The sequence below is a fragment of the Neomonachus schauinslandi genome, chromosome X (assembly GCF_002201575.2).
Source record: "Neomonachus schauinslandi chromosome X, ASM220157v2, whole genome shotgun sequence".
Taxonomy (NCBI): domain Eukaryota; kingdom Metazoa; phylum Chordata; class Mammalia; order Carnivora; family Phocidae; genus Neomonachus; species Neomonachus schauinslandi.
Window position 1 is genome coordinate 95243419 of NC_058419.1, and position 21992 is coordinate 95265410.

General features: G+C 36.3%; 1 protein-coding gene across 1 annotated transcript in view; it reads right to left on the minus strand.

Annotated features, from left to right (window-relative positions):
• Positions 1-21992, minus strand: part of CFAP47 (cilia and flagella associated protein 47) — a 506331-nt gene that overhangs the window by 237024 nt on the left and 247315 nt on the right. Inside the window, exons 38-40 of the mRNA XM_021681266.1 lie at positions 20620-20770; positions 18802-18890; positions 8547-8633 (exon numbers count right to left, since the gene is read on the minus strand). Coding sequence (XP_021536941.1) covers positions 8547-8633; positions 18802-18890; positions 20620-20770 — 327 coding nt within the window. The remainder of the gene's footprint in view (positions 1-8546; positions 8634-18801; positions 18891-20619; positions 20771-21992) is intronic.

The following is a 21992-nucleotide window of genomic DNA, read 5'->3' on the forward strand; positions in this document are numbered from 1 at the left end:
GAGGCAAAGGCAGAGGCTTAACCAACTGAGCCACCCAGGCGACCTTTGCTTTTGTCTGAATTTGATGCTGTAAAAATATATGGACTATTTCCAAGTAAAATTCTAGCCATATTGATTCTTTTTCTCCATTGCCTTTTCTTTCTTTTTTTTTTTTTAAGATTTTATTTATTTATTTGACCGAGAGAGATACAAGGAGAGAGGGAACACAAGCAGGGGGAGTGGGAGAGGGAGAAGCAGGTTTCCCGCTGAGCAGGGAGCCCAATGCAGGGCTCGATCCCAGGACCCTGGGATCATGACCTGAGCTGAAGGCAGACGCTTAACGACTGAGCCACCCAGGCGCCCCTCCACTGCCTTTTCTTGATACAACGTTCTTAATAAGGTTTACCGCATCTTGTAATTATTCTCTGCTTTACTTCAATTCACAGACATTCTGATTAGCCGTTTTAGCATTTTATGTAATTTGAACATTTGATAGACACTTTAAGGCTATCAGAGACATACTAGATATTTTAGCATTTATAAGGGAGACCATACAGAGAGTGGAAAAAACAACAAAGAATGCTTATTTCTCAATGCATGGTTCCACTGCCATATCTATAATGGAGCTCTGGGTAGAATGCCTGATTAAAATCCTCAGGTAATTTCAGAACTTCATTTTGCTCAATACTTGCAATCTCCAGCCCTTCAGCCATTTTTTTCATGATGAATAGAAAAGCAGAGCAAGTTGGGCTTCGTCTCCTTTTTCTTTTCTTTACCTATTTTCTTGGAGAATAGCTAATGAAAGTGCCTTTTGAATAAATCAGAGTTGCCTTTTCCTCAAAGGAGACTCTCAAACCCACAAAAATTGAGTTACCTGTACTATTTATGGTAAAGATGTATAGATAAAAATTGCAGACTTAGAAATGTTATTACCTTGCCCATATAACTGGTTATTATCATGATTAATTCAGAGACATCAGAAAATAATTTAATTAAATAATTTGGTTCAGATAAATTCTATTTTCCCTGATCAATGTTCTTGAGTCTAGGAATTCAGTGCTAAACCCAACTTGTTTATAAAACCAGTATCTTGCAGATCCAAAGACAGAACAGAAAGCCAACTTTACCTTTTGGTTACTCCCTGCACCTCAAGTCTATATCATTTTCCTAAATGCTCACCAATTATTACTGAAGCTATGGCAGAGGGAGCATTTTTAAACCCTTGGTCTTAAAGAAGAAATAGCATCAAAAGAGGCTAAAATTATACAAAATACTGTTGATCAAGCAAGGGAATATCTTCCACTAATTTAGTAGTGGGCTAAAGTCAGGGAGTGAAACCTACTTATGAGGTGTGAAGGGATGACATTTCTTTTTTCTCTGCAGGAGTGATATGCAGCTCTTTTCAAACTAAAATGACCAAAATGACATTGAACTGGTTCTATTCAGAGCTTGAATAAATCAGCCCCAAGAATGACTTCCTACTCAAACCTTTTCCAGTAGGGAGGGGAGGTCTTTATTACAAGCCTTCAATGAAGCTACTCTTGGGCAAGCATTCACAGCCATGTCCAAATCAAAGAGTGAATTTTCTGGTTCAAGACCAGTTTTCATGCATCACAGGAGGGAATGTAAGTGGATCAATTTTGAGATTCACTCCATCCTCCATGTGTCCAGGGCTTCTTCAAAAAAGGACCTAGTGGCCGTCTGGAGGGCAGTACAAGTGGGATTTTGCTGTTTTTTGTACCTCTTTGGCTCCTGAGCAATTGAGAAGTGTGTAAAACAAGGTGTGCCAACCTGGAGAGCAAGGACAGAGCAGATCTGTGAATTCAAATGGGGAAAAATTCCATCTTGACTCCCACTAACTCTTAATAGCAATTTAAACCGAACCACAGTAGCATTAGCTTAATATGACTTGGTCACCAAATAATCATGGATATGTTTATATCACATTTCAATTCTTGTACATATCTTAAGCTATTATTGACATTCATAATTACTTTTAAAGTATGGTAGTTATTATGTCCACCAGTAGCTTTTATTGTGTATTCTGTTAATGAAGAAGTATGTCTTTGAACATACGACAATTTTTAAAAATTTTTATTATCTGCTGGAGTATGAGTTTCCTCTGTGCCATAGACTGAATTGTGTCACCGTTAAAGCATATGTTAAAGCCCCAATTCTCCAAATGACTATATTTGGAGACAGGCCCGATAAGAAGGTAATTAAGGCTAAATGAGGTCATAAGGGTGGGGTCCTGATACAACAGGATTAGTGTTCTTATGAGAAAAGTCAACAGGGAGCTCACTCTATGTATGCACAATGAGGTCATGTCAGCCCACAGCCACCTACAAGTCAAGAGAAGAGGCTTCTGAGTGAAAACTATCTTGCCTTGACCTTGGACTTCCAACCTCCAAAGCTAGGGGAAATAAATTTCTGTTGTTTAGGCCACTTTTTCGATGTTATTTTGTTATTCCAGCCTGGGAAGATAAAGACACCCTGTAACCCTTGCATCTTATTTTAAGTATTTATAAAACATTATTCTGTGAAGTAGAACAGGCTTCCTCAGACTGGCAAAGACTGTGATGACATTAAAAACACACATGAAGCTCTCATGTAGAGCAGAGGATCATGGCAGACTGTGACTCTTAGTACATACATCTGGCTTCTGATTCGCTCTGTGTTCCTTGAAAATTTGCCTAATTCTAAGTGTCACCAGTTATTCAGTGTGGTAAAAGTGAAATATCTTAAAATCATGGCCATGCAGAATCCAGCTTTTCTGGGTTGTTAGCAAGAATCAAGACTCAGAAAAATATCTCTACCAGGGCCTTCTTTCATTTGGGTGGTTACTCTGGGCCAAGCTACTCTGGGAGACAAGGATAACGGACAAAGCCCCTAAGCTCACAGGGTATAGTCTGTCATACAAAGTAAGTCTACAGGAAATGACAAAGCAGGAGGATAAACACTTCAACACCTTTTCAACTTTCATTCACATTCTTCCATAATCCATATGCATAAACATATGTCTTGTATTTCCCCTTGCCTGTCCCCTCCTCCACTGCTTCAGCAATTCCTTCTTCCCACATTCCTTTTATACTTATAGGAAAGTTCTCCCCTGCTCTAGATTTGGGCTATCAAAATCTTACTCACATTTCTGATCCCAATTTGTATATGATAAAGAACAGCAGAGTATAGCATACGTGTGAGAAAAAAGTGCTTAGTACCTCATTATTCTCTTTAAATGTCTTCTCTTTCTAGGTCTGCATTTTTTTTTCTATCCGTCTTTACCATAAAAAGTGTAGGTAACTCAGTATTTCTGGGTTTGAGGGTCTCTTTGAGAATAAGGCAACTGTGATTTATTCAAAAGGTACTTTCATTAGCTATTCTCCAAGAAAATACATAAAGAGAAAGGAGAAGCCCAGGAAGATCTCTATATCTAGATAGTAATATTCCTTGCCAATGAACTCACAGGACTTTTTTTTTTTTTTTTTTGGTACAACATATATTACTGAATGCATTCTGCTCTGTACAATTGCCGCCACTTGTGTAGATTTTCTTTTTCTTCGCTACTTGATGGTTGGCTCCTTGAGAACCAGATCTATGACTTATTTATTTGATATTTCTATGGTACTAAGAACACTGCCTGAGGGGCCACTTAGTAAGAATTTATTAAATGATAAATAATTCAATGTTGCTGAAAAAACAGCAAGTCATATTACTGTAGGAAATTATTTACATAGTGCTCATTTCTGAGCACCGCTGACCCATCATTTAATTTTGAAGTGTGGCTAAAATCAGTGTCCTGTCCTGATCCTTTCTGGTAATCCTTTGGATTTAATTAGAATAAAAAGGTCTTAACTGCTCTTGCTTATGTTCATGGATCATTTTCCAGTAAAGTAAAATGTGTGATGAATATAAAGTTTTATCATCCATGTGGTTTCAAATGTGCTGTTTTATATGTGTCTGTTGCTTAAGAAGAGCAGTTTATAGAGGCATTTTTAAAAATTTTAATAGGAAACTTTACCTTTTTTTATGCCACCTGAAAGATAATTTCAGCACTGTACTGCTCATTTGAGAAGAGAATGTTATTTGGGGAGATACTGGCTGAAGTGATCTGAGGAGGAGTATCAGTTAGCATATGCTAGGTCATGCTGCAGTAACACCCCATATCTCAATGGATTAGCACAATAGTTTACTTCATGCTCATGTTACATGTCCATCCTAGGTGGAGAGGATGCACTCAAAGATCCTTGGTGAAGGGAACTCCATTTCTATACATACTTCCTTAGTAATTGTATGAGGGAAAGGGAACAAGAAAAATTGTTCACTGGATCTTAAAGCTAGCCCTTGGAGAAAACATTTAGCACTTTTCCTCACATGCCACTGGCTGATTAAGTTATATGTTCACACATAACTTCAACTGGGGAAGTACATTACCACATGCCTAAAAAGAATAAAACAGGGATATTTGTTAAGAGCTCTAAAAAGAGATTACTGATAGTTTAGGGAGTAATTTTCTTTAACCTTTTCTTGTTCTCTTATGTTACCTTGCTGATTAGACCTAGAGACCAGAATGGGTGTTACTGAGACAGTGTAATGCTTATTGTATGGTATGTTACATACAAAAGTTATTAATCATAGAGGTACTACGCCAGACTTCCATTTTGGTCATGATTAAGAATGCATGTTCTTAAATTTTATTTGTATCTGGAAATCTATATGAGACAAACATTAAGAAGAGCTTTAAGAAAAACAGGGTGTGTAACATTACTAAGTATTATTTCATTAAGACATATTTAAAGATCAAAAGGTCTCAACATGCCAATGAAGCCAGACTGATGAAATACTAGATAACTTTGTGCTAGTTGAAATAAAACTTTCTTTTGTGTCCCCTCAGGGGGGAACCTGTTGATTGCCTATCCCAGTATCCATGGGCCCTTCCCTCCTCACTGACAAAACCCTCGTTTTATTGTGATGTGTATGTGGAGAAGGGTGGTTTCTCAGTCATCCTTCCAGCTAGATTTGGCCCACTGGCTATAAGCAGAAGTGCTGTGTGGTATTTCTGGGAAGTTTCCCTAACGGAGAAAGAAAGGGCACACTCTTATTCTGCTTCCTCCTTTCTGCTGCCTATAAAGTGGATTTGATTGTTGGAGTTCTGGATACTTTAGTTGATCCTTGAGAAAGCGAATAAAGATTTGCCTGCTACATGAACTGGAGCCTGGAGGTGTTACACAGCAAGCAGTCAAGACTCCCAAAAGAGCCATAATAAGTGTTCTAATACATTCTTAACTGTCAGAAAGGGCACCTGGGTGGCTCAGTTGGTTAAGCGACTGCCTTCGGCTCAGGTCATGATCCCGGAGTCCTGGGATCGAGTCCCACATCGGGCTCCCGGCTCAGCGGGGAGCCTGCTTCTCCCTCTGACCCTATCCCCTCTCATGCTGTTTCTCTCTCTCTCTCTCTAATAAATAAATAAAAAATTTTAAAAAAATTAAAAAAAAAAAAAGAACTGTCAGAAAAACAGCCTTTGGGGTAAACTTAAGACTGTTCTATTTCAACCCAACATATGAATTTGGGGCTCAGCATTCAGCCCAGAACAGTGCTGACGTGACAAACCAGGGACCATCTCTTTTCCTTGAAAAACTGTAGCCTTTGCCTTTTTAAGTTCCACTGTCACCTTTGATCTGATAGACAGTCTTCAGAGAGGTGCAAAGGAGTAAATCCTCAATCCTATAAACAAACGGCTCTGAATCATTCTTTGAGAGTTAATCTATAGAAGCCTAACTACTCTATGTTGGATCCTGTTCTCCCTGACCAATACTCAATATCACTATATTTTTATGTTACTTTTATCAAAGGAAGCCTTCAGCAAGGAACTAAGAAAGTAAAGTATTATAAATATGAATGGAAGAGACTATAGGAGAAAGAATGATCAATAATGTTTGAGACCATGACAGACACACTTCTTCAGCTGTACTGCATGCTGAGTTGGCAATTATTTTGGATGAGTACTTGCAAAGTGTCCTTTCCAACCAAAATTAAATTACAAATGTCTTAATACTTGTTTATTTCCATTATGGTTTAGATTTGAGAAGCATAACATAAAAAAGATATCTGTAACTATAGCTTCAGTAATTATGAAACTTTGGATCTAATCAAAACCATTCCAGAATATTATATGAAGAAAAACATGTTAAAATTTGGGATATAGAACTCCTATATTGCATTCCAAATTAAGAAAGTAGACTTGGAGCGCCTGGGTGGCTCAGTCAGTTAAGCGTCTGACTCTTGATTTCGGCTCAGGTCATGGTCTCAGGGTCATGAGATCGAGCCCCACACCGGGCTCCATGCTCAGTGGGATTTCTGCTTGGGATTCTCTCTCTCTCTCTCTCCCTCTCCCTCTGCCCCTCCCCCATTCATTCATGCTCTTTCTCTCTCTAAAATAAATAAATAAACCTTTAAGAAAAGAGAGAAAGCAGGCTCAATTTTGCTGCTTATTAAGCTGATCCAACTTTGAGTTACTTATGCTCACAAATACCTATAGCAATACTTTGAGATCTGACTCCAGTTTAATATATGATACTATAAATTATTTGCAATTAATGTGGAGAAATTATTTCAAGGCCATTCAGGAAAAATCTATCATGCCAGACAGCTGCTTAATCAAGAAGCAAGGGACTGAAAAGATAAAAACTTAGGAGAAGTGTTTACTGAAGAATTTTTAGCAATACCAGCACTTCATAATACAAAGAAATTAACATAAAATACCTACAATACTCTATTCTTATTGTATCTATAATGATGCTTTATCGCTCAAGGTATTAATTCATTATTTTATTGTTCATTAAAGCAAAATGTAAAAGGAAGATTTCAAACGCCTTAAGCATGTAATTAGCATTCAATAAAACAAGTGCTGTGAGACAAAAATGGTGTGCTCCTTTAACATTTTTTCTTACAGAACAACCAATGAAGAAATCAAGCATAATAAATGTAATCCTTATAATCTCATAAAACTATTGGCTTAAATAGAAATTCACTTTTGGAAAATAAACTATATTCTTTTTAATCTTAGCAAGATCTGCACAAATCACTTTAAGAGTTTCTGATGACTTTAACATTGGTTATTCCTATGGTTTCAAAATTGCCAAATCCTTGACTCCTGACACAATTTTGCATCTAAAAGGATGACACTGTCATTGTCAATCATTACACAGACACAAAGGTATAAAATAAACTAACAACATGTGGTAGCTATGAAGTAGTTGTTATAGTAATGGTCAACATATTCATGCATTCTTGCATATAATGTATTATTTGTTTCAGAGGTAAAGGTCTGGAAAAATGAAGGGGGGGGAATCGGAGGGGGAGACGAACCATGAGACACTATGGACTCTGAGAAACAAACTGAGGGTTCTAGAGGGGAGGGGGGTGGGGGGATGGGTTAGCCTGGTGATGGGTATTAAAGAGGGCACGTTCTGCATGGAGCACTGGGTGTTATATGCAAACAATGAATCATGGAACACTACATCAAAAACTAATGATGTAATGTATGGTGATTAATATAATAAAAAAATAACAAAAATATGCATGCATTTCACTAATACATGCTTGCATTATTTTCTTTCTGCCTGATTTTCTTTAATGTTGGGAATGTTGTTTTTATTCTCTTTCACATTAAATAGTTATTCTATAGTTTAAAATAGATCAGAAATATAAAACAATCTAACTTTTAAAAATTCTGCTTCTGTATTCCAAAGTCAAAGTTTCTTTCAAAACTAAATACAGACCTCATAATGTAGGTGGAATAAGCCTAAATACAGTTGATCCTCATTATCCACAAATTCTGGTTATTTGCAAATTTGTCTCCTCACTAAAATTGATTTGTAACCCCTAAATCCATACTCACGGAGCTTCCCCTGTTGTTTGTGGACATGTGCAGAGTGGCAAAAAGTTCCAGTCAATGGTCACACAGTTCCCAGCTAAGGTCAAACAAGGTGACGCTGGGCCTTTCTGCTTCAGTTCTCATAGGTAGATGACCATGATCAGAAGAGGGAGATGGTAGGAGGCAGTACAGAAGTACAAATGTTCAAAAAGCTCCACCTCTGGGGCCAGGTGGGCAGAACTTGAAACAATTTGTTGGCACCTTTTAGTGGGTCAGCCTCATACAACTAACACTACAGAACCTTATTTTCTCTATGTGAAGAAACCAGAATCTACCAGGATGGGTTGTTTTAGGATTCCCAATTATAATCTATGTGATTACAAATATTTCTTCTAGGAATAATGGTTCAGTATTCATTCATTGAGTGCCACAATTTTATGGACCATAACTATCACAAATAATGAGAATCCACTGTATTTAATCAAGTGCATATTTATTCAATTTTCATGCACATAGCCTAGCAACACATAAGAGAATAGAATAACTGTAAATAATATAAATTTTATATAGAATATGAATTAAATATTTCAAATAAATGAAAACTACTGTAGAATTAATAACAAGTTTAAATGAATGCTAATTTCTTAGAATTTTTCCTGAGAAAATTATGAGCATAAAATATATTCACATTTACCCATGGTTCATGTGGTTAATGAATTGTCCAGATTCTGTTAATTGAGATGGCAAAGAGATAAATGTTGAGGATTCCACCAACCTGACACTAAAATAAATGAAAAAAGGATTATTTTGAATTCTACTATAACAAAATTCAAATGACCACAAAACATTCTTTTAAATTTTTTTCCATCATTCATAAAATATAATTAGAATCAGAATAAATTACAGTTTAAAAATCCACATGTTCTCATTCTGCATCTCAAAACATATGTTTTCAAAAAGGGAAAGATCAGGCCGCCTGACTGGTTCAGTTGGTAGAGCATACAACCTATGATCTCAGGGTTGTGAGTTCAAGCCACATGCTGGGTGTAGTGATTAAAAAAAAAAAAAAAAAGGAAAGATCTGGAATATGTAAAAAATAATATTCTATTATATGGAAAGGCAATACTAAATTCTTATAGCAAGGAAATTGAGAACATAAATGACTGCCCAATTATATTCTAGAAACAATGGAATCATATACTGGTCTCAATGTATTGTCAGAGCTGTATACATTTCATAATTTCTAACCTTATTTTCCAAAAAGAGAATGTTTCTTTCAGGACTGGACATGAGAAATGGATACCTAGCTAATCAGTGCATTAGTAATTATGCCATCTTCAGGAATTACAAAGCAGTTCAGTCCTTCTTATAAGATAATGCTCATTCATTCAGGAAACAGTTATGGAGACTCCATTATATGTTATAGGTGGGACTAGGTGCTGGAAATACAAGCATGAATCTGTTATCCTCTCTGCCTTAGGTTGCCCACATTATAGTGGAGGATAGTGTGGAAATGATCCTCTAGATGTGGATGAAAGATGTCATGAAGAGTCATGTCAGGAATGCCTAATTCTATGTGTAGAGTTGAAGAGAATCTGTATAATATTAATAACAGATTTATTCAAACTTGATTTTGTAGGGGCCAAATGCAGGCTACACCAAGATGGGCCACTTTGGTGTGAAGATTATTTTGAGTTAAAAGCAATCAAAAACTAGCAGATTCAGGTCAAGCTCTTCATCTTCCTCTCAACTTACTAAATTTTCATGGGAAAACAGATCCTGTACCAGGAAAAGAGCTATTAACAGAGATTCCTCTTTACCTAAGAAAAATATCTGCATAATAGGACAACCTCTGTTTTCCAGACATCTCCTCTCACTTTGTTGCTAATGGTCTTCCTCCCCTTTGTATCCTCATACTCCTATCTTTCTTCTTAGCTCATCTAAGTCTCATGTTGCTTCACTGTCTTTGGAATTTCACATGTGTGTGAATTCCCCTTATGTAAGAAAGTAAATTTGATTTTCTCCTGTTAATCTGTCTCAGCTAATTAGATTCTTAGTTCAGCTAGAATGATCTTGAAGAGCAGAGAAAATTTCTTCCTTCCCAAAAATTTATTAAAATAAACCTTTATTAAATTTAAAAAAATAAAATAAATCTTTATTATGTAATAGTTATTAATCTCATAATACGAGCTTTACAATAAAAAGATAGATCAATAATAAAAATCAAATGCTTTAGTACTGAAACACAAACACACATACAAACACACATCCAACTGCATACAAAACTAAAATGTAACACATTCATACATCCTAATGTTTCAATGCTGAAGGGGTTCAGGATAGCCTCTGCTCCCAAAATGTCCCACTTTGGCGTGCAGATTATTTTAAGCTGAAGGCAATCAAGACCCTGTGGCCTCAAAAGAAACTTCTGCCTCTCCCTTAATTATAAAGAATAATCTAAATTGGGGGTCTTTCCCAGAATAAGGGTTATTAGCAGAAATAAATTTTATCTGAGTGACCCATCTGTAGGGTAGGGCAAATGTCTAATCACCAAACATCTGCTTTTCTTCTCCCCCTGTGAGCTGCATTCCTTTCCTCTAAATTCCCAGACTCCTACCCTCTTCTCCTTAGTTCAGTATGACATATATACCTCATTTTGCCTGTCTTTGGAATTTCCTTGTCTCGGTGGATTCCTCATACTTACACTATTAAATTTGATTTTCTCCTGTTAATCTGTTTCATGTCAATGTGATTCTTAGTCCAGCTAGAAGGACCCTTAAAGGGGATAGGAATTCTTGCTCACTGACAAAGCTAATGTCACTTTCTGTCCTTTTATTTTAAGTTGGTAGTTCTGATAGTTTCATATAACGATTGTAAGGAATTATATTAATATTAAATACCAAAAATTTTTAAACAGACAAAATTAACTGTAGGAAAATGTAAACTATGAACTATGTAAGACATGTATCAGACTACCAGATTTGCTTATATCATTTTAAAGCTATAGTTAGGCAAATGTAGGAAGAATTCCTCTCTAGAGGGTAATTTTAATTTAAATTAAGGCACTAAATTCTCATTCAAATCTCAAAAAATTATGAGGCAGAAAAAATTTACTATGTTTCTTTATATTTCAATAAATCCAAGGTGAATCTTCAGGGCAATTTATATGGGTCATAATTTGTTCTGGCTAAAAAACAGTCACAAGGATAATACAATTTTACACACAAATAAAAAGACTAAACCAATAAAGTAAATATTAGGTTTTTTGTATACGGTGCATGTACCATTTTGAGAAAAATAGCATTTGAAAAGTCCCTGCTTAATTACATTGAAGATGTCCTCCTTAAAAGAGAAATATTTATAAAAATGAAATACAAACTGCCATTAAAGTGGAAAAAAATCCTATTTGATTACTGTAGCTTCTAAATTGGCGGTTTTCACACTTCAGTGTGTATTATAAACATCTGCAGTGCTTGGTCAAAATGTATATTTCCAAGCTCTATTTGCATGAATTCTGACTTAGTTAAGTCTGGCAAGGGTTCCAGGAGCCTCTGTTTAAAACAAGCTCTCCAGATGCTTTTTAAATAGCTTATATATGGATTAAACTTTGAACAATCTTGGCTTAGACCAGCAAGACTCTAACATTAATGTACAAAAAAATCCTCTGGAGATGTTAAATGCAGATTCTGACTCAAATGGATTGGAGTGGGCCTGACACTGTCCAACAAGCTCCCAGGTGATGCTGATTTTGCTGATTCAAGGACCATACTTTGAGAAGGAAGAGTCTAATCTAAAACAAAAACTATTTTTCAAATAATAAAACCAGGCTACCAGAAAAAGGCAAGAAATGGCAGAGTTAGAACCATCACACATTCACTACCCTATAAAAGCAATAAAAACACTGGAAAAGATTGTAAAAATTAACTTTTTCAGAGCTCTGGTTAATTAATGAAAGGCTTGCAACAATTTGAGTAGTGTTTATTAAACACACACACACACACACACACCTTGATGATAAGAACAGCAGAGTTTGTGGCCTTGTAACTTTTATTATGTTGTAATTCCCATCTTTCCACTGCTCTGTAGTAGCCTTGAAAACCAGCAGCCTTGCAACTAAGGTAGTTGTAAAATCTGGCAGACTTACAGCCACATGAGGGCACAGACCGAGACTGGAGCTCATCAAAAAAAGTCCCATCCCTGAGTATTGTTACTTTTTCATCTGTCTCACAGCTCCCTAGAAAAATTCAGTTTGCAAGGTGTTGTCTTTACTGACCTGACTCAAAGGAAAACAGCAATATCCAGGATGTTTGCTGAAAACAATCAGTAGCAATTGTACCCGAGGTTCCTACAGCAGTTGGATCAAACAAGAGCTTGCCAAAACATCAAAGGAAGATATGAGGGGTTGAAATAGCTTGCTAAATCCCCAAACTACGTGAAAGGTCTTCAACCCTGTCTATGAGAGACAATGATGTACCACCAAATAAAGAATACTAATACAGAGAGAAATCATTCAAAAGAACCAATTATAAATTTTGGACTTAAAAAGTATGATATCTGAAATAAAAAATCACTAGAGGGACTAAACAGCAGGTTTGCAGTGGCAAAAGAAAAAACCAGTGTACCTGACAATGGGCCAGATAAAATGATTATCTCTAAAGAACAGAAAGAGAAAATAATGACAAAAAATTAACACAGCCTCAGAAACCTGTGAGACACCATTAAGCATACAAACACAAGCCTAATCAGAATCCTGAAAAGATAAGAAAGAAAGAGGCAGAAAGAAAATGCGAAGAAATAAATGATGAAAAATTCCCAAGTTTGGGGAGAAATATTAATTTACACATCCAAGAAGTCTAAAAAAATGTTATTCAGAATAAACCCAAGGCAATCCAAAACTAGAAAATAATAGTCAAACTCTCAGTAAGCCAAGGCACGGTAAGCAGCAAGACAAAATTGACTCAACACCTATGTCGTTCCATAGTAAAATTAAACAGTTGAATTCCCATCTGAAACCCTAGAGGACAGAAGGCAATGGGATGATATAGTCAGCGTGCTGAAAGAAGGCTGTCAATAAAGAACACTGTATACAGCAAAACTGTCCTTCAAAAATGAAGGAGAAATTAACAAATAAAGAAAAACTGAGAAAGATTCATTGCTAGCAGAACTGCCCTACAAGAAATACTAATGGGAGGGGCACCTGGGTGGCTCAGTCGATAAATGTCAGGGTCCTGGGATCGAGCCCCGCATCGGGCTCCCTGCTCGGAGGGAAGCCTGCTTCTCCCTCTCCCACTCCCCCTGTTTGTGTTCTGCTTTCACTATCTCTCTCTCTGTCAAATAAATAAAATCTTTAAAAAAAAAAAAATACTAATGGGAGTCCTTCAGGCTGAAGTAAAAGGACACTAGAAATTAACTCAAAACCATAAGAAATAAAAAGCACCAGCACAAGTAACTACATATATATATATATATATGTATTTTCTGTGCAAACTTTTAAATTCTGCTTTCTGATTTTAATGAAAAGAGTATGAGACAATAAATATAAAACTGTTTTAAGGGCTTATAATGTGTAAAGATGTAATGGGTATAACAAGAATAGCACTAACAAGGGGCTACGAAAAGGTGATATATTTCAGCAAAATTTCTGAATTATATTGAAATTAAGTTGGTATTAATTTGAGCTACATTAAGTTAGGATGATAATTATAATCTTCAGGGTAATTAAGAAAATAAGAAAAATAAGGTAGAAGATAGAAGAAGAAATAAAAAATTTATACTAAAAATAAATATACAATGCAAAACCAAGAAGTAATGGAGAAATAAAGGAATGAAGACATAAGACATAGAAAACAGGTACCCAAATGGTAGATATAAATCCTACTGTATCAAAGATGACATAAAGTTTAAATGGATTAAACACTCCAATCAAAAGGCAGAGGCTGACAAAAGGAATACAAACAGATTAGAAAAAATATAAACATTAGTTCAAAGACACAAACAGACTGGGAGCAAAAGGTCAAGAAAGACAAACGGTAACAGAGACCTGGAGTGTCTATAGTAATAATGGGCAAAACAGAACTTAAAGCAAACATTGTTCCAGCATGAAAACATGAGAGCTCCATAGACTCACTCCTCCAGGAAAATGAGTAAAAGTTGTAAAAATCAACTATTTTAATTCTCTGGAAATTATCCTAAGGGCACAGAGCAAATGAATAAAAATCTGTTCAGTAATACTAAATTCAGTAAGAAAGGCTGTAATCTGTGGCATCTGAACCAAGACCCCTTCACTCCCTCTTCCTTCTCCACTCAGTAAGACAGAAACCCTACTCCTCATTGGCACAGCTAAGAATACAAGGCTCTCAACTTACCCAGCTCCCAGTTAGAGAGCTACTTTTCTGGGAGGGGTAGGACATCAACATTCCTCATCCTGCCCCCAGTACATGCTGCTGAAGCTAAGTTTTGGGCAAGTGCAGCTGAGAGGAGCAGGGGGATCCCTCTCCAGCAACCACTCACAGGACAGAGGCTCTACATGGGTGTGAAATTGTCCTTGCCTTAGCTTTAAAATGGTTGCTCAGTGCTGGCAGAAGCAAGCCAAGAAGACCTAAAGCTATGGTCCCCTATCTCTTCTCGCACTTAACTCCTAACGTGCGGGTGGTTCGCAGAGAAAAATGCAACGCTATCCCCACCTCCAGTTACAGAGCCATGGTTCCGAGATTTTGCCTGAAGGGAGAAGATAGCTGGGCTTAAAACAGCTCTTAATCTCTTCCCAAAGGAACTGATTTCATTTTCAATAAAGTATGAAGAAGATCAAGCCAAGGGATCAATGAAAAATAGGGCAGATTGTGGTGAAAGGCAATTGGGAGTAGACTGGTAGATCCACTGGAGATACAGATACTACCAAATTAGGCCTGCTAATTTGGTAGTAAAAACAGGGGAAAGGGACAGCTGGGAGGATCCCTTGTGCGGACAGAAAAAATCTTAAACATTGACCTAAGCAACTATCACTTCAAAGGAGCCTACATTTGATTGAATTGGTCTGAGGAGCAATTTATGCCTCCTATAGAACTGGAATCAGCAGAATCTAATATCTGGCTGTGGGTGTGGAAAGAGATAGTCAAAAGTAATCCTACCAAAGCCACTCTCATCCCAGATTGACTGTGGGCATGCCCAAGGCTATGTCCCCTGAGAAGTAACATCAGACGCTTCACACTTTGTGTGTGGAGTCTTTTGTGGGGAGGAGGTAGCTATCACTAAAATAAGCTAGCTAGTCAGTTAAAAAATTAACCAATACCATTAATGATCCTGTGGGAGATGGGACCAGTATTCAGCTGCTACAAAATATATATTCTAAAATGTCTAGTTTTCAGCCTTAAAAATGATGAAACATGAAAAGAAGTGGGCCACGGAAACACATGTTAAAGTGACCACTTATTAGATTTAATAGAATACTAATTCCAAATTGCTGTTATCAATGTCTTCAAAAACTAAGGAAAGCATGACTAAAGAAGTAAAGGAAGGTATGATGACAATGTAATATCAAATAGAGAATATCAAAAGAAGAGACTGAAATTAAAAAGAGAAGCAAATAAAAATTTTGGAGTTGGAAACTACAAAAACAAATATAAAAATCATCATCACTAGGGGGGCTCAACAGTAGATTTGAACTGGCAGAAAAAAAGAATTAACAAATTGAAGATTGATAGAAATAATGCGATCTGAAGAACAGACAGAAAATAGAATAAAGAAAAATAAAGTCTCATACATATATGGTGCACAATTAAATGCACCAACATATGTGTAATACAATTGCTGGAAGGAGAAGACAGAGAGAAAATAAAAGAAAAACTGTTTAAAAACTGAGGTGGGGGGCAGCGAAGCTAGACTGAGCCATGGAAGTTATTCCAGAAGATAACGAGAATCCATAGAAACAAATAAACCAGAAATGATAAATAAGTAGGCTAACATAATGAAAATTATAAACGTGTACTTTCTGTTATGGGCTGAATTGTGTCCTCCCTCAAATTTCTTATGTTAAAGCCCTAACCCCTAGTACACTCACAACGTGACTGCCTTTGGAAACAGGGCCTTTAAAAAGGCAACTAGTTTAAAATGTGGCCATTAGAGTGGGCCCTAATACATTCTGACTGGCGTTCTTACAAGAGGAAGTGTGGACACACAGAGACTCCAGGGATATGCACATACAGAAAAGAGATCATGTGAGGGCACAGCAAGAAGGTGGCCATCTGTAAGCCAAGGAGAGAGGCCTCAGAAGAAACCCAATCTGCCAATACCTTGATCTTGTACTTCTAGCCTCCAGAACTGTAAGAAAATAAGTTTCTGTTGTTTAAGCCACCGGTCTGTGGTATTTTGTTATGGGAGCCATAGCAAACTAATACACTGTCCTTTCTTCTCTCAGCTCTCTTAAGATCATAAAAATTAAACAAAATAAAAAAAATACCCAAAAATGTTAGTAACATTATTGATTATTGTAACACCATTGATACAATATGTCTGACAAAAATACTACAAAAAATGGGGAAATGGAATAGAGCTATACAAGAGTAACATAAAAATGAAAAGGTAACCTACCAAATAGGAGAAAATATTTGCAAATCATATATCTGATAAAGGATTAATATCCAAAATTTATAAAGAACTCATACAACTCAAAAGCAAAAAAACAAACAATCCAGTTAAAAAATGGGCAGAAGATATGAATAGACATTTTTCCAAAAAAGACATATAGATGGCCAACATGTATATGAAAACATGTTGAACATCCATACTCATCAGGGAAATGCATTTCAAAACCACAGTGAGATATCACCTCATAACTGTCAGAATTATAAAAAACACAAAAACCAAAACAAACAAAATATAACAATGTTGGTGAGTACCTAGAGAAAAGGGAACACTGGCATGCTGTTGGTGGGAATGTAAAATGGTGCAGCCACTATGGAAAACAGTAGGGAGTTTCCTCAAAAAATTAAAAGTAGAACTACCATGTGGTCCAGCTCTTCGACTTCTGGGTATTTATCCAACAAAACTGAAATCTGGATCTCAAAAAGATATCTTTACTCTCATGCTCATTGCAGCATTGTTCACAATAGCCAAGGTATGGAAACAATCCAAAGAACCCAAATGTCCATCAACAGACAAATGAGTAAAGAAAATGTGGTGTGTGTATATATTACAGTGGAAGACTAGTCAGCTTAACTGACTGAGCCACCCAGGCGCCCTCACTCTTAACAGATGTTTAAGCACACAGTACCATGTTGTTAACTCTGTTGTATATCACATCTGTAGGACTTACTCATCTTGCATTTTTTAAGTGTAACATTAAAAGCTAGTTCACTTATTGTTATGGTATTTATAACATAAAAAAAAATCTCCAGAAGAATGAATTGGCAATTAAATTTCCTTTCTTTTCTGTTGTATTTTTTTTTTAATTTTAAAATACATGTCTGTTGTAAAATATTGATTTTACAAATTTTGTAATTGGTTTTAAAATTTTGAGTTTATATGCCCATTGCCTAAGTTTGAGGGCCACATTTATACAAAGGCGGAAGGAGCCTTGTCCTCTACCAAACAAATCATGCACCAACTCCAATTGAATTTTAATTCAACCTGAGATAAACCATAAAGTAACAATAAAATATTATGATTTTTTGAAAGACATAAAACTATAATAGTCTACCAATTCCTGGAACTTTGAGATTTCCTTTCAGCTCCACCACTAGAATATAAGACTAATTGTGTTTGATCTTGATTTCCTCTGAAGAACTGGAGTCAGCCATTTGGTTCATTTAAGGGCATAGTTTAATACTGGATTAATGCTACATATTCTGACTTTTTTTGTTGTTCCTTGCATTCTGATATAACACTTTAATAAAATTACAGTAAATGAAACTCTCCCTTACATGAACGTAGGAACCATAAATTCACCAATAACTATTTTAACAAAAAATTTGTTTTATCAATAATAAATGATTATTAATAAGAAACTACCAAAAGCCTAGGAATACAGTGATTTTAAAAACTGGATATTATCAAATACGAAAATAATAAGCATACATACAGCTTCTAGTCTCAACACAAGTATCGTTGTGAGGATCTGGTTTCTAAAGCCGATGGAAACAGTGCATAATTGAAGCAATACATGGGTGTCCCTGACCGTTTTCTCCATCAATATATAAGTTTATAAAGATATTTGTCTATTGTGACTTTAAATAATACTTGAGCATTTTATTTTCATCTCAAACCTGTGTTGTTGTTATTGTTGTTGTTAAATCTCAAGATGCACAAATTCATGGTTAATGTACAGTTTGTTTGTTTTTTAAAGATTTTACTTATTTATTTGACAGAGAGAGAGACAGCGAGAGAGGGAACACAAGCAGGGGGAGTGGGAGAGGGAGAAGCAGGCTTCCCGCAGAGCAGGGAGCCTGATGCGGGGCTCGATCCCAGGACCCCGGGATCATGACCTGAGCCGAAGGCAGATGCTTAACGACTGAGCCACCCAGGTGCCCCTACATGGTAAATGTACAGTTTTAATTAATCATGATGCCTTAAGTTAAAATGCATGTTCTGCTTGAATCAGGATTTTACTTTCAGAAATTAATAGATGGAATAAAATTAGAAGTAAAAAAGTCTATTAATTATACATTTTTAAAAATTAAAAGATTAGAATAGCTCAACAAACAGAAAGCTCATAGACAAAATTCATAAATTTGATATGCTCACTCTTAGCTTTAAATAGATCAAATAGCATTTTAAGAAAACTTGATTTATCTTAATTATTTGTTCTGTTTTATCTGATGATGTTCATAAATTTATTGTAATGTAAACACATAAAATTTCTCCTCAAAACGGTTCATGTTGAAAAAAATTATTCACCTTAAGATTGGATATGATTAATGGCAAAGAAATTATATGAAAATGTTATATTAACGTACCTGAAGTCCCCAGCAGTATGGAAGGGATTTTTAACATTCACATTAATTTTTTTCCATTTATAACATGGAGATTTGCAACGTAAAACTTCCTAAAGTAAAAAAAAATAATAATAATAATAATTCTATATGAAAGTAACAAAAAAGAATAACCTGAATTGTAATATACAAACTTAAAGTACCTAAAAAATAGTACACTGAAATATTACAGTGATATTAATTTATGCAATCTCCCTTGTCCCACAAATAGTGTACTGCTAAAATCTGGGTGGGAAGGACAGAAATAGATTTTACCACATTACTGAATTATTTGTCACAACAGTGTCTCTTAAACTGATTTCCTTAATATTGGTTTTGTTAATGACTGAGTATGATTTCACATTCGAAAATTAATCAATCATACCTATACCTAATATACATGACATAAGGAAGAAGCAAGGTGTATGTATGTGCACATGCATAGCTCTATGAGTGCATGAATATCTGTGTATGAGTGTGGCATGCCTTGTTTACAATGCGGTGGCCACAGTGACATTATTGGTACTGTAATAAAAGCACACATCTAAAATTAAAACTTCGAATTACCCGAAGGACTTGCATGGAAGATAAGATTCTAGGAATTCTACATTCTTAGACTGATCATGTTATTATCTTATTTCATTTCTCCATTATTATCCAGCCCACTCCCTGGATTACTAAAACCATGAGTAGCCAGATGGAGAAGTAAACAGACTGCATGAACTTCAGGTGTCAGGTTTTCTGCCCCAGAACCATGTAAATGACAAAGTAAAATCATCCATGTCTAGAGACACATATGGCAAAGCAATGTTTTATTTTGGAGAATTCCTGTGAGAGGGTTGGGAAGTGTAAGAATTTATTATTCAAGAGGAAATCTGAAGATCATGACACACATCTCAGTGATAATCAAATGTCCGCTTCCTGTTCTGGGTGTCTGTACCTTGTAAATCAGTCTGTCCATGTGAGCAACTTAATGCTCTCCTCACACAACTGGCCATTACTGGAGTCAATCTCTTTTTTTCCTACTCATGCCACTGCACACCCCAAATTCTTTATAATTCTTTATAAATTCTTTATAATCCATATGGAAATCTGGCAACATAACAAGTTTACTTCTTCTTTACCATACATTCATGGTATAAAATAATATTTAGACAAAATAACAGCTATAAAAAGTCAATGACAGCAATATCACAACTATTTTATAGAGATTTAAAAATCCTTCTCCCCCACCCTTTGAGATATAAACCGAATTCTGTCTGGCACGTTATCGCCTCTCAATAAATGCCAGTCTTAGCATTATCTTTAGAGTGGATTTGATCCAGGGGGCACTCAAGATAAATTGATGAATGTTCCTATCAGAGAAGAGAAACATTTTCTTTGCTGCATAAACCACCAACCCTTAATTCAAACAAAAACATACACAGAAGCCCAGGGACTGCTTTACCTTAAATCACAAGTCTCCACAGCGGAAGGGAATGTAAGTTGCTATGTGTATAGCGAATGACTCCATTATGAAAAGAACAAACATAATCCTAAAAATCTGACCTTAAAGGAAGACTCAATACAAGCAAATCCTCTTATAAAATTGAAGAATTATTGCCACAGAAAGAGTATCACAGCAAGAATATCAGAGACACAGAAGCCAAGAATTGTGCAAATGTAATTATGTGCACGTATGTCTGTACACAGGTTCTCAAAGAACAGGAGCTGTATAGAGAGAAAACTTGGAGGAACAGCTGTGCTTGGGACACTCCATGGCCTGAGAAGAGAAGACACACGAAATAGGTAAAATTTACTTACAATGGCTTTAAAATTGATGACTTCACCCTTAAGAGCAAAAGTCATTGTAGTCCCTCCTATTGCATGCCTAGGTTTTGAAATTAATAGCAGTGAAGCTTCAGCAGGATGAAGGAAGCGACTGGTGAATTTCAGAGTGATAGCAATTTGGTTTCTATTTAGTAAAAGATAAAAGAAGAAATATTTTATTAAAAAGGCACAACAAGTAGGTCTTCAGTGTAGAGCACGTGCCCAGGGCCTACACTCTGCAATATACTCACTTCTACAATAAAATTGAAGACCGCTGCAGATCCCAGCAAGCCTACAATCCAGTTACTGTCATCAGTTGAAACATCTTGATCCAATCTGTAAAACCTACAGTTCCCTTCAAATGTACATATAATTTACCAAGTAATGGATTTCCAGTTAGCCGCAGGAAATCACGTGGGTATTTTTGTGTGAAATTCATAGGACATTCTGTGCTACTGTTTAGATGAACATCATATCATATCACTGTGTTTTTTTTTGTCACGTAGAGAAAAAAATGAGAAAGACTAAGAATTCAAAAAATACTTAATGCCATGGTTGAAAATAAAATTTAAATCTGGAATCAAAATAATGGTATATAAGTAGCAGGATTTTTGAGAGAAACACATAAATAAAAGAAGGAAAACACAAAGCCACATCCATCTCTCTTAAACTTCAACTTTCTAGTCTAAAACACAGTAAAACGATAAGGAGTCTATGGACTTGGAGGAGATTGAACTTACCCGTTTGTAGGGGAATGACTACAACATGGCATCCTGGCAACTTGGCATGCCAACGCATAGGCCACATATACAAGGCTTAACTGCAGTGGATAAAGTCTTGGCAGAAAGCCTTTGATCCTCCCGTAACAGAAGAGCATAGAGGCACATGAAGAGCTGTTAAAAGAACCTTTCTCACCTGCCTCCCTACCTCGCCTGAGAGGGTATCATCAGTTTCTCATTGCCTCCTACATTCTTTTTTTTTTTTTAAAGATTTTATTTATTTAACAGAGAGAGAGAGAGCGAGAGAGGGAACACAAGCAGTGGGAGTGGGAGAGGGAGAGGGAGAAGCAGGCTTCGCGCCGAGCCGGGAGCCCGATGCGGGGCTCGATTCCAGGACCCTGGGATCATGACGTGAGCCGAAGGCAGCCACTTAACCGACTGAGCCACCCAGGCGCCCCTGCCTCCTACATTCTGAAGCAGTAGGAGGGTTACTACCTAGCCCCCTTCAGGGGAGAGTTACAGGCTATAAAACTGCTTAGTTGCAGCATGAAATTGGCTGTCAACAACAGGGTGTCCTACCGAGCATGATGCATTCATCAACAAAAGCCCTTTTGTTGTGGTATTAACCTGCACAAGGGACATGGGGAT